The sequence below is a fragment of the Simochromis diagramma genome, unplaced genomic scaffold, assembly GCF_900408965.1.
Source record: "Simochromis diagramma unplaced genomic scaffold, fSimDia1.1 OVJJ01000483.1, whole genome shotgun sequence".
NCBI lineage: Eukaryota > Metazoa > Chordata > Actinopteri > Cichliformes > Cichlidae > Simochromis > Simochromis diagramma.
Genome location: NW_024386835.1, coordinates 347794 through 360120, shown reverse-complemented (window position 1 = coordinate 360120; position 12327 = coordinate 347794). Strand labels below are relative to the sequence as shown.

Genomic DNA, 12327 nt, shown 5'->3' with positions numbered 1-12327 from the left:
TGACAAGCTGTTTGTGCAGCATCTAATTTATTGGCTTTGTCCTTCTCACACATAAGCCCCACAGATAAGAGAGTCCAGTAATCCTTTACACATCAGTGTGATTCATCGCTAATCATCTGTCTCGGTGAAGATGCCCAGCGTCAGGCTGAACACTTTAAACCCTCATCGCTCACAAGCTGCATGTTGCAGCTCATAAACACTCTCACTGATCAACACTTTAAAAAAAATCTATCTAATTAACTTTAACTTTGGTTAAAGTTACCCATCCCTGTTGCTTGTCACGTGTTCCATAATGTTGTGCTGTGGACATTTATGTGCTTTTTGTGCAGAGGAGTTTTTTTTTTTCTCCTGTTCTCATGCTGTCCTCCCAGGAGCCCAGCATGACTAGAGGTCTCTTTTTTTTTTTTTTTTTCCTCTTGTACTTTCCTATTGTAGTGTATATTTCAGTGTTTTTTCTGTAACGCTACCGATCTCTGACCTGTATCCCCATGTGATGTCTGTGTTGTGTGTGTAAGGCCATTTCACTGCAGGGCAACCTGCATGTGGCGAATAAAGCCTTGATTGATTGATTGATTGACATCCAGTTAGGCGACCTATTTTCCTAAGTGAATTTGAAGAGCAAACAAACATTGAATGTGAAGGTAGACACTGCATTCAATACTTTCACAACATTTTCTGTTTTTTAGTCAATATAACTTGATAAGTAATATAAAATAAAAAAAAGTTTCACTCTGGTGTAAACAACCGATGTAAAAACTATCCAGCAGAAAAGTTCTATTGATGTATTACCTTCTCTCATAACAAAGTAGCAACATCATTATTTAGCAGATTTTCACACGAGAGAGAAATTACAGCAAACAAATTAAGAGGCAAAAGAGACGTCAGGCAGTTACGTAGCACACTCTCTGTTCAGTCTACACCCTACATCACACCCTCTGCTTTACAGCTGTGGCATATAATCATCCATGAATGATGATTATACACCACATACATTTACGGCCTCCCAGCTGCTGACATCAAGCTGTCCTCAGTCGTCATCAGAGTTATGAGACTGGTGCCTGGATCCTGCAAAGCTGAGCTCTGTCCCTGTGAGTCGCTGGTACATGTCTTTGATGTCCTCACACTCAGTCTCAAAGTGGTTTGTTGCATCATACGAGCGGGACACAAATATCTAAAAGGACAGAAGAGATTTAAAAAAAAATTAAGGCCACCATCCTATTTTCAGTCTGTCATTGTTTTAGTTTTGGGGAAACCCCATCATTACCTGACTCTTTTTTCCATCTTCATTTGGAACTAGCAGATTGCTGACAGACACAAATCTGAATTCAACAAGAAGGAATTGCATCGAATTAAATCACACCACAAAAACACAAACTGTCAGATTTAAGTCTTCAGAGTGTCACTAACTTGTGCACGATGGGTTCGAGGAGCTCGAGTCCTGGCTGCAGTTCTTTCTCTGGGTTGGTGGTTTCTGCAGTTGTGCTGACTGTGGCGATGTACATCCCATCTGATGCCACGTTGTGCGCAAAGGACACTACAGATATATAAATGTCTGCATGGAGGAGGAAGTAGTAGAGGAGCAAATCCAGGAAGAGCAGGTCAGAGGGTTCAACTTTGTACATGTTAGATATTGTGGTAGTATAACTTAGTACCTGACTTCCTGTTAAGCTGAGTTTGAGGGATGATGATCTGACAGGAGCTGACATCATGAGTGTGTTTAACTGGATGATTTAGAAAACAGATCGCCCTAACGACACACCCCACCTTCCTCACTTGATTGGGAACGTAGCTGGGATCACAGATTAACTGTTTGCAGTGGAACAGCTGTTAGAAGGAGAGAAAAAAAGACCACATCAGTGGGAGTACAAATGCCTCCTGGACAGTGACTGCAGGGCTTAATTTTGTCTACTCCACCTTCCCCTCAGATTTCACAGCTTTCACTTTGCCACTATCCATCACAATTTCATCCACTGCCCTGTTCAGCAGGAACGTTCCTCCATACTCTGCATTCAGTCTGAAACACAAAGAGGACTGGATCTTATAAGTGCAAGCATGAATGTCTGAACGTTTCCTTTAAACAGCTTTTATTATGCTTTTCTTTATGTGTGCTAGAAAGTGCTATAATGGCACATGCTCACATTAAAAATGAGAAAAGTTTAAAAGAAAGACATCAGCATCTCTGAACATTTGGTTTTATAAAGTTTTTCCCACTCTTGGCTCTGAATGTTGTCATTAAGACTGGATTTCCCTAATGTGATCATTTCAGGTACGCAGCTCTAGCTTTGAGAAGATAAGCCCCACCCACCTGCAGCTCAAACCTTTTGTTTGCAAGGAGCAACCAATCAGAAGAAAGTTTTCTTAAAAGGGACGTGGAAGGAAGCCTTTGTTAAAGGATGAACTGAGGGGCTTGGTATATGATAAATAAGATTTATTTTGAATTGTGAATCATGCTGACTGACTGACTGATAATATGGAAATTTAAAAAAGGGGCCACTTTTAACTTTCAGTGGAAGAACATCCACTAAAGGTCATGCTTGCTGGAGGCTGATGATGATATACTTGCACTGAATCCTAGAGTGCAAATATCTAGGATTTTTGCACTCGAATTAAAAAAGTCGAATTAAACTAATTAAACTGTTGATGAACATAAATCAAAGAACTAGTGAGAACCTGACCTGGCAAAACCCTGTGGTATCTCCCCGAGACCATACAGTGGGTAGAGGTACGGACTGGTGTTTCGACAGGACAGCGAATCGGAGTACAGCCTGATCCGACTGATGGTTTCCACACAGGGCCGGTCCAGGTAACTGCGAGGACGGCAGGTGGACAGGTTTAAATCATGCCTACTAATCTGTTTTCAGTGTTGTTTCACTTAAGTTCCTATAACTGACCTCTCACTGTTGTGCAAGGCTATGGCGTGACCTATAAACTCTATGACATCAAGTCCCAGGTCGTAGCGATGGAACAATTCCCTTGTGGTCGTTTTGTGAGGATCCACATCATGGTGGGTACGAGGGTTTCTTATGTCAAAGTTCAGAGCAAAGAGCAGCAGCTTCTTGAACCTCCTCTTGTCGAACATGCCCATCAGATCTGAAAATATGTATATTTCAGCGTTATAAAGCTATGGCCGTCTGGAAACTTGTCTTAAAAAGTGGAATGACTTGATTTGGCACCTGAAGCATCTGCGTCTTTTTCACTGGCGGGGACTTTGTGCACTTTTCCTCCTTTGTATACGTAGCTGCCTTCTACGACTTTAAAGTCCAGATACCGAGTAACCTCGGTGTGCAACAAGATTTTTACGATCTGACCTGCACAAACCACAGCACCCAAAAATTAAAGCATGCTCATTTCTATCAAAACAATCAGCAAGACATTGCACAAACACCTGCCAATAAACAGTAAACTTTCACCGGTGGAAAGAAAAAATTTGGAGATGAGGTCAACATTCCACTCTTTCCCTCTGCCCATCGATTTTGGAGGACCAGGAGTCTTAAACTTCTTGTACAGCTGCAAATAAAGGAAACACCTTATTATCAGCAGTGTTCAAATGAAGGTACGTGCATGCATGCTCATGAGTTTTGTATTTGTTTGCCTGCACCTCCTCAAGGGGAGAAATGGATGCACTCTCTCCTCCATAATAAGGATTCTTATCAATGTGGAGAACCTTTTTCCCACTTAAAGTCATTAAACCAGAGAGGATGCATTCCTGAAAGAGATGAGGAAGAAAACAGAGGGGCAAATGTGTCCGAATCAGCAGCTGGTAGTTTAAGGTATACAGATCAGGACTAGACTAAAGAGGTAATTGCCATAAATCCCCCTTAGCAGCCAGCAAGAGCTTAACAAGTCTGCACGTGGATCATTAGTAAAAGCGAGAAAAACATGGCAGAAAGTCCACTCACTTACAGACTTTAATCACTTATTGAATCAAGAGTGAAAAGAGGAAATGAAAGAAGTCATGATTGCAAGTGCTCAGTAAAAGGACTGTGCCTCTGCTTGAGAACTGTTTTGGTAAGGTCGCAGTTATTGTGAGGCATCTTTTTTTTAGCACTTTGCAGAAAATATATATCTTGCTCACAGCGGGGTTTCTGGTTTTGGTCAGCTCAGAACATTTCCATCTCAGACCACATGACAAAAGATGGCCTGCTCAGTTCACGGGGTTCAAGCTTTGTACTGACAATAAAGTAGGCATAAAATCCTGTTAACCAACAGAATCATATATATAGAGAGATTCAAAAGAGATTATTTCATTTTAGATTTTACAGCAAATATAAATTTCGTACCTTCAGTCCAGTTCCAAGCACGATAATATCATATTCTTGCTCCATCCTCACTGAGTACCAGTGCTTTGTTTCCGCAGCCTGTCACAGTCTATGAGTGTGGGTCTGTGTGTAGTAAGACAGAAACAGGTGTGATGATGATAGGTGACACCAATTGCTTGGTGTTCCCCTTTGCAATAATCCTCTTAAGACCCATCTATGCAGTGTGTGTGTGTGTGTGTGTGATAGAGAGAGATTGGCTCTATGAGCTTCTCAGTCACTGCAGATTGAGGTATTATTATACATATAATATATCCCACTGTTGTAATGATACTAAGTCACATTTTCAAATTACTGTGTCTGTTTTTCAGTTTTTTGTTTGTTTATTTTGTTAAAAATTATATTATTGAAGGAAAAAGAGTATGCTGCTTTCTTGTAATATGATTACAATCTGTAAAACAACCAAGCAACAAACAAACAGCTATATTAATGATACGCTGTCGTGGTTATAATTTGAAAAGAAACTAAATGCCAGGTGGTGGAGAAAAAGTACAAATGTGCATATTCTTGAGGTACTTCTGTTTATCACCACTAGGTGTCCTAATATGAACAACATCCGTCCATAAAGTTTCATGTTCTGTATAAAACTAAAATATAATAAATATTTTTCAATATTTTCCTTTATGATGTATGTGGGTTTCAGTGAGCCTGCTTGTTTTTCTTTCCAGTAACAGTATAGTACATTCTATATATGTTTACAGTATACTATTTCCTCTGAACTGTTAAAACAAATTAAATATCAATAAATATCTAATACATTTCTAGTATTTTTTTTTCTTTCTCACGTCTCTATTGACAACAGTCACCAAAAAAACTTCATTTCCCATGAAGCCTCGAGAAAAAAGATTTCCGGGTCCGTGCCGGAACTGTTTTTTTTTTTTTTCCTTAAAGCAATCGCTTAATATCACTTGGGCAACCGACGAGTTGAGCGGGAACCACAGTTTATTCTGTCACATAGTCCGCCTCTCTGGGCGAGTTTCGGGATACACCAGCGTAAAAGTGAAAGCTTACTGGCCGTTGGCGTGTCAGTTTGTGGTTGCTAGCATCTTCGTGTTCCTTGAAAGTTGGCGGTCGAGAAAGTAGAGAAATGTCTTCAGCACAGATAGTAGGTGGCTCGAATAATGGTCTTTGGTTCTACTTTATAAATGTAAACTCCTTTATGTGTGCAGTTAACATAACTTTGCTGCAGCGTTAGACCCTCAACTGCCGCCTTTTTTCAGTCAGTTTAATCTGACGAATCATTTCTAATGCTTTAATTTGGTACGTACAATGGCAACAGCGGTGAGTCGTCGTTTAGTCTTAATTTTTTCGCCCAGACATGAAAATTAAATTAGGAAGTGTGAAAGGGGCGTGTCACTTTCACGCCTAAGTCATGATGAGACATGGGACCACAGGCTGCATGTAGGGACACATACAATTACTGCCAGAAGTTTACATCCACTCATCGTGGGCATGAACGTCATAATTTTGGGCTTTTAATGATTTCTTTGAACTGTTCTTTAATTTTTTTTCCAGGGTGGTGACTTTAAAAACAAGAACTAGGTGCACAAGCTTGAAAATAATTTAGATTTTCTACGGGCTCAAGTATAAATATACATTCACTGTATTTTGATACTGAAGGATCTTCAGCGTCTGTTAAATTGATAAACCAAGGCCTATTAACTTTACACTGGTTATCAAGATCAACTAAAAATGCTAGTTTCTCAGCATAAAAAAGGACAGCGATCCAATGATTGACCAGAAGAAAGGGGAGCTTGATAATGATCTAAGAAGAACTGCAGATTTACACAAGTTAAGAAGGCCTCTTGGACTCATTTCTAAACAACAAATTTTGCTGCAAGCAGTACTGGTTCAAAGTAGATGGAATAGTAAAGGAGGAGGGCTACCTTTACCTCAAATCAACAGTTAGATGGTTTAAACTTGGACACAGTTGCATGATCTTAAGCAGACACCAAAGACTGTTTGGAATGGATAAAGCAGGCTAACATTAATCTTATCGAATAGCCTCCCCAAAGCCCCAACTTCAACCCTATTGAAAATTTGTGGACTATGCTTAAAACCATGTCCATGCCAGGAAACCGACTGTTTCAAATGAATTCTACCAATTTTGTCAAAACGCATGGTCAAATACCCAGCCAGAATTATAACACAAACTTATTGAGCAATCAAAAGTGTCTGGTTGAGGTGCAACACACCAAGAGACATTTAACCAAATATTGGTGGGGGTTTATGTATATATTTGACCTTGTGTGGATTAGAGAAAATCCCAAATAAATTCCAACTTTGTTCACCCAATCCTTGTTTTTTAAAGTCAGTAAAGATGTATGTTGTACAATGATTACATCCTGAAAGCAGAACAGTTCAAATACATAGCAAAAAGCTCAAAATTACATTCATGTCCATGATGAGTGGATATAAACTTCTCACCGGAACTGCAGTTGGCTGGTACCGGATTAGTTGTAATAAATCAGAGGAATGTGTGTCTTCGCTTTCTAAGATTCATGTATTTAAACCATCATACGTTTTCAGATAAACACCTGGTGTATTATATTATATATATATATACATACATACATACATACATACACACACACACACACACACACACACACACACACACACACACACACACACTAAAAAGACAGTTTATTGTTAAGTTACTGGTTATGTCTTGTTATGGTCATGTCATTACTAAAAGATTGAATATAGAAAATAACTAATGAGAAGCCAAAACTTGGTTCTGTCGCCCAATTGTTGATGTCGTGTTTATTCAGGTTTTTCTTATGTTTGTCCAGTTTCCAGACCAACACAAGCTTGTGTCTGCAAAGTCCAACCCTGGATTTCTGGAGCGTTTGAGTGAAACTACAGGAGGAGCAGTTGTTGGTGTGGGACTGTTTTTCCTCTCGATTTATGTTCTCTTCACCAATGAGGTAGGAAACATTTCCTTCTAAGTAGCTCAGATCATCATGGTCACGATGATTTAACAGTAGACTAAAGACAGCACTTTGTATCTGTGATGGTTTCTTTGTGCAGGGACGGACTCTGCAAACAGCAAAGTCCCTGGATGAAGGTCTCTTCCAGGTTGTATCACTGGGGCCGTATATCAGCTTCGACACACAAAACAACGGCCGTTTAGTTCACCTGTCTGCGAAGCTGCATACTGCAGAGGTGAGCTCGCCTGTATTTTGAACAGTGGTCTGCCCTAGCGTGTATGTGTCGGTGTCCCTGATTTGTATATTTTTTATTATGTTTTAGCTTTTTTTTTTTTTATTGAGTTCAGTTTCTGTTAGTTTACAGAGCAGTTCAAAGGTTCTGTATTAGTTTCAGTCTTTTAATTATTAAGATATGGAGGATATTTGTCTGGAGCCTTTAACCTGACTGTCACAGATTTGCATGACAAAATTTCAGGTGGAGATGCACTTCAAAACTTGTGCCTTCTGTATAGTTTTAGAGTCCCCTACCCCTAAAATTAGGGTTTCTGCAGGCCTCCGAAACTGTGCTCAGATATCGAACATCCAGATATTTTAAGAACTTCCATCATTCTACATTTGCTTGAGCTACACACTTATCACTTCCTGATAAGAAGTGTTTTTTTTTTTAATCTTTTCATTTAATGAATTAAAATCAGTGCAGGGATTACACGAACAAAACTCTTTGTTGACTCACGGTAATGTCATCCAGAGTCTAGCTCAACATGTGTATTCATGCCCCATCAGGCACTCTGTGATAACAGAATTTTACCAAACTGACAAGTAGCCTAAAAATAAAGGACAACTCTGGAAGATGTTTTATTTTTATTTTAGTTGGCTTTAGTTTTTTTCCAAGTCTAGTTTTCATTGTCATTTCAGTTAACTATATGTTCCCTACAGCTCATTTTAAACATTTGTTTAAATATGTGATAGAAATCTAATAACCTTTGTATGTACATTTGGTAAAAGAACATCCATCCATTGATCCATTGTAGAGAACTGAGCAATGTTGGGGGAATCGGGTCGGGACATACTCCTTTCAGTTTAGGTGAGGAATCAGCTCGGGCGGACGACCGCTTGCTTGCTCTGAACTCTGTGACCGATTACGTATGTTTTTCTCGCATGGATGCAATTGGACATCACGCAGACTTTGTTCCATGGGGCTGGCAGGTTAAAGAGTTTCTGCTCTGGCTGTTTGCCTTCTCACGTGCATCTCTGTCAGGTGATGTCTAAAAAGTTCAGGGCTGCCTTAGTTAGTTTGTTTAGATAAACAGGCGGTGGTGCCTGTTATCTGGCTGTGTTTACCCTCATATCTTTACAGAGGAGGACAAAAGAAGGTAATGTTGAGAGAGACTCAGACAGTGAGAAATAGTGTTGTATTTATCTATGTTAAATTAATACACAACCTCAGGAGTTGTACAACATGTAAATATTTTTGCTAGTATTTGATTCCATTTTTAATTTATTTTTTGTGGACGTAAATGTGCCACCAGTTGGCTTCCTTGTTTTGATTCTGCTAATGTTTTATTGTTTAATCTGTATACTGAAGCTTCATATAGTTTCACTTGAATTCTTTTGTTTGTGTTTATAGTAATGCATTATTGTACTGATTACATTGTCAGACTTTGACATTGTCGTGTTTAATAATCCAGCATTAAGAATTTTGTATGCACCAATCAGCTGATCATAATTATTAGTAGAGGTGGAAGTGTTGTTGTCTTCAGGTAAGTGTTTTCATCTGGTTTGTTGCTGTTAAATTTTGATGTGTCTGTGCAGCCCCTATATGACCCCAACTACAAAGTGGTGGTGCATGCAGTGAAGCTGAAGCGGCAGGTGGAGATGTATCAGTGGGTGGAGTACCATGAGAGCAGGTAAGGCTTGTCAGCACTCAGGGTGGGACTGGGTGTGGACATGTTGGCTAGAATGCAGCTGACTGTACGTTTTAATTCAGGGATTACCAGGAGAACGGTGAAACCAAAACAGAAACTACATACACCTACAGTGAGTTTCTTTTTTGCAGTCTGTAATCTTTGGTAACAGCACAGCCTGTGTATAGAGGTTATATATTATAACTCCTTTTTTGTAGACACTGAGTGGAAGGCAGAGTTGGTGAACAGTCGTAATTTTGATAAGGAGATTGGTCACCAGAACCCGAGGTACTAAAACATATTTAATATGGTCTTCTTGTGTTTGTGTGTGCATCCAGTCCATGCTCACTTCAGTCTTTGTGTTTCAGTGCCATGGCTGTTGAGAGTGTGATGGTGGTGTCTCCTGAAGTCCGAACTGGGCCATTCATTCTGTCTAAAGGTTTGTGTCTAGGCAAACACACAGCCACTACACATATGCTGTGTTTCATGTGTTGGATTTTAGTACTCAGTTAATTTCCTGGTTATCATCAGGCCTGGTGGAGCAGATAAATAACTTCCAGACACTGAGTTTGGGGGATTTTCCTGTCTTTAACTTGGACCCTTTTCTCTCTATTCATGATGACTACTTCTATCACACTCCAAATCCACGCAGGCCAGAGGTGAGCATCTAGTCGTGAGTGCCTCGCAAATAATCTCAGTGTTGCACTCTGTTATGTGTTATGCGTTCCACACTTGTTGACTTTGAATTTGTTTGAATTCATGAGGTGGGTGACGTGCGGGTGAGGTTCTCCTTCGCTGGACTGAGCAGTGACAACTCACGCCACGGCCCTGCTCAGACGGTACAAGCTACAAATGTCCGATTAACACATTCTCTGCCTACATTTGCACTGGGTCTTGACTGTAGTCTGTTTATAGGAGACTGATGTACCTTCAGGATCTGAAAAGTGAATTCAGTGCCTTAAACCTGCATTCTTTCTGATGGCCACCAGGGGGAGACTCCTGGTTAAAAACAAAGTCTGATTGTGTAGAAGTTTATGGAAAAGTGACCCTACTTTTCATTTCACTGTTACCCAGTAAACATTTTCCTAATAAGTTTATGGTCTCAGTTGCTAGCATCAAATCTTCAGTAGAACATAATAGTCATGAGCATGCAATATTCTCAGTAAACTCTAACCCTTACTCCTGAGGTTGACCTCACTACAGCTATGTCCATCTTTTATGTACTGTCTTTGGTCACAACCTACATGATGTTCTTATGTTGCTATTTATAACATTCAATAATAAAATATTTTATCATTAACTTTCATAAAAATCAATTTAAGTAGTGTTTTAAATGATTATTAATACAAATAGAATTTGGATAGTCAAATATATGATCAAGTATTTCAAACATTTACTGTTTATGAGTAGTTATTAGAATATTTTGGTGGAGGTATGGAAACTTAATATTGTTTTTAAGTTTTATCCATAACAGAATGGCATGGGATATTTTCTTGATTGTTTTGATCTAAAAATGTACCCGTGTACTAATATAAAACTGCACATGAAATAAAAAATTGTATACTGTAAACATATAGAATGTACTATACTGTTAAATGAGTAAATTTACACAGTACCAAATAATCATGGTAAAACTTTTTCACAGCTGTTTTTTTTTTTTTTTGAAAGTTTAGTAGATCAACATGAGGACAGTTCTGGTCTCCTTTGGCATGCTGCTTACATTTATGGGATTATTTAAAAAAAAGTTGTTTTGTTGAGGAAAAAGATGTATGTTCTTCAGCCAAATGTGCAGTTTATTATATTCCAACCAAAAGCCCCAAACAAACAAATGTTCAGTTTACCATGAAATATGAGCAGGAACAAATATTGTCAAAAAGAGTTGCTCATTTATGTATTTATATTAGATTAAAACTAAGTCTCTAACTCTGCTTCACATGCTGTTTTTCAGGTCAGTATTGTTGCCATGCAGAGAGGGGAGCAGCTGCTGCCATTTAAAACCAGATCAGGAGACACTCTGGAGATCCTTTATCTGGAGGAGCTCTCTGCGGAGGTCAGCGTGGGCTTCATTTCCATTTGTTGGTTTAAATTCTCTTTCTGTGTGTCTATCTGGGTAAAGCGTATTTCTGTGTTATCTGTAGGAGGTGTTTGCGAGGGAGCACCAGTTTAACAGCATGAAGACTTGGGGACTCCGGGCTGCAGGCTGGGCCCTCATGTTCCTTGGTATCCAGCTGAGCATGCAAATCATCTACACGCTGGGTAAATTAACTCTGCTGCTGTACAGTTGTGAGTTTCCTTCCTTGCTTCTATTATTCATACTTCCTGTCTGTTGTGTTCCTGCAGTGGACTGGGTTCCTGTCCTTAGAGAGCTCGTGTCCATTGGACCGAAGATCTTCGCCTTGTGCGTCTCCTGCTCGCTGTCTCTTATCGTTATTGGGTTCAGCTGGCTTCATTACCGACCGTTGGTGGCAGTAGCTCTAGGAGCGCTGGCTGTTCTTCCGATATTTCTCGCCCGCTCAGGACTTCCCGCCAAGAAGAACGCATGACTATTGAACTGATGATTATAGATTTTCTGATGGTGAGCTGCAGATGTTTTGTGTTGCCAGTTTTTCCCCCCAGTTTGTTACAGCCTGCACAAAGGGTTGTTGTTGATTTAAACAAACATTGAGTGTATGGGTTTGTTTTGTGGTTAAATAAATTTAATCCAGCATGCATCAGTTTCACTGGCAATATATAAATTTTTACTTCACCAAAGTTGTTCCTTCCATTATATGTTTGGTTTTTTTTTTAGCTTGAATGTTTTTCACCCAGTTAAAAATAAATGCAGTCGAATCCAACAGTCCTGGACAAAACTAAGTGCTCAACACTCTTCAGAACTTTGCATTATTAAGGTTGGATTTAATACACTGATAAGTGAAACTGCAGTAGTTTTAGCTATGTGCATCCAATGAATTGTTTAACTGTACATTTGTTACATACCTCTGTTTTCACTGTTTATAAAGCTCAGTAAGTTTAATAATAATTATTTGTAATCAAAAATTCAGTTCTTACATGTAAAACTGAAAAGACACCAAAGAAGTGGGGTTCTCAATTGTGTTTGCTTTAAATGTTGAGTAAAAGTTTGAAACTACTTTTGGCTCATGTTTTCATTCAGGAAAAAGATCACCTTCAACTAGA

General features: G+C 39.3%; 2 protein-coding genes across 2 annotated transcripts; one reads left to right on the top strand and one right to left on the bottom strand.

Annotated features, from left to right (window-relative positions):
• Positions 1-477: 477 nt before the first annotated feature.
• Positions 478-5208, bottom strand: zgc:112334 (uncharacterized protein LOC619199 homolog). The gene is made up of 12 exons (XM_040028597.1): positions 5102-5208; positions 4281-4382; positions 3599-3706; positions 3411-3507; positions 3174-3308; positions 2892-3090; positions 2676-2807; positions 1915-2014; positions 1653-1824; positions 1408-1552; positions 1265-1319; positions 478-1171 (listed from the first exon to the last, which is right to left on the bottom strand). The coding sequence occupies exons 2-12, from the start codon at positions 4323-4325 to the stop codon at positions 1028-1030; spliced, it is 1332 nt and encodes a 443-aa protein (XP_039884531.1). The 5' UTR covers positions 4326-4382; positions 5102-5208; the 3' UTR covers positions 478-1027.
• A 95-nt stretch (positions 5209-5303) lies between these two features.
• LOC120731543 (transmembrane protein 43) lies at positions 5304-12280 on the top strand. The gene is made up of 12 exons (XM_040028599.1): positions 5304-5421; positions 7112-7246; positions 7350-7484; positions 9062-9156; positions 9237-9286; positions 9372-9441; positions 9522-9592; positions 9685-9812; positions 9918-9992; positions 11102-11203; positions 11292-11409; positions 11494-12280. Exons 1-12 carry the CDS (start codon positions 5404-5406, stop codon positions 11694-11696), a joined length of 1200 nt encoding a protein of 399 aa, XP_039884533.1. The 5' UTR covers positions 5304-5403; the 3' UTR covers positions 11697-12280.
• Positions 12281-12327: the final 47 nt, after the last annotated feature.

What these genes read in the sequence shown, in the direction of transcription:
- zgc:112334 (XM_040028597.1), bottom strand. Translation starts at nt 4,325, where the DNA reads ATGGAGCAAGAATATGATATTATCGTGCTTGGAACTGGACTGAAG. An exon ending in CTGTGAAATCTGAGGGGAAG is followed by an intron (nt 1,825 to 1,914) that starts GTGGAGTAGACA and finishes TCCTTCTAACAG; the next exon opens with CTGTTCCACTGCAAACAGTT. An exon ending in AAGATGGAAAAAAGAGTCAG is followed by an intron (nt 1,172 to 1,264) that starts GTAATGATGGGG and finishes CTGTCCTTTTAG; the next exon opens with ATATTTGTGTCCCGCTCGTA.
- LOC120731543 (XM_040028599.1), top strand. An exon ending in CAAATCCACGCAGGCCAGAG is followed by an intron (nt 9,813 to 9,917) that starts GTGAGCATCTAG and finishes TGAATTCATGAG; the next exon opens with GTGGGTGACGTGCGGGTGAG. An exon ending in TGGAGGAGCTCTCTGCGGAG is followed by an intron (nt 11,204 to 11,291) that starts GTCAGCGTGGGC and finishes TGTTATCTGTAG; the next exon opens with GAGGTGTTTGCGAGGGAGCA.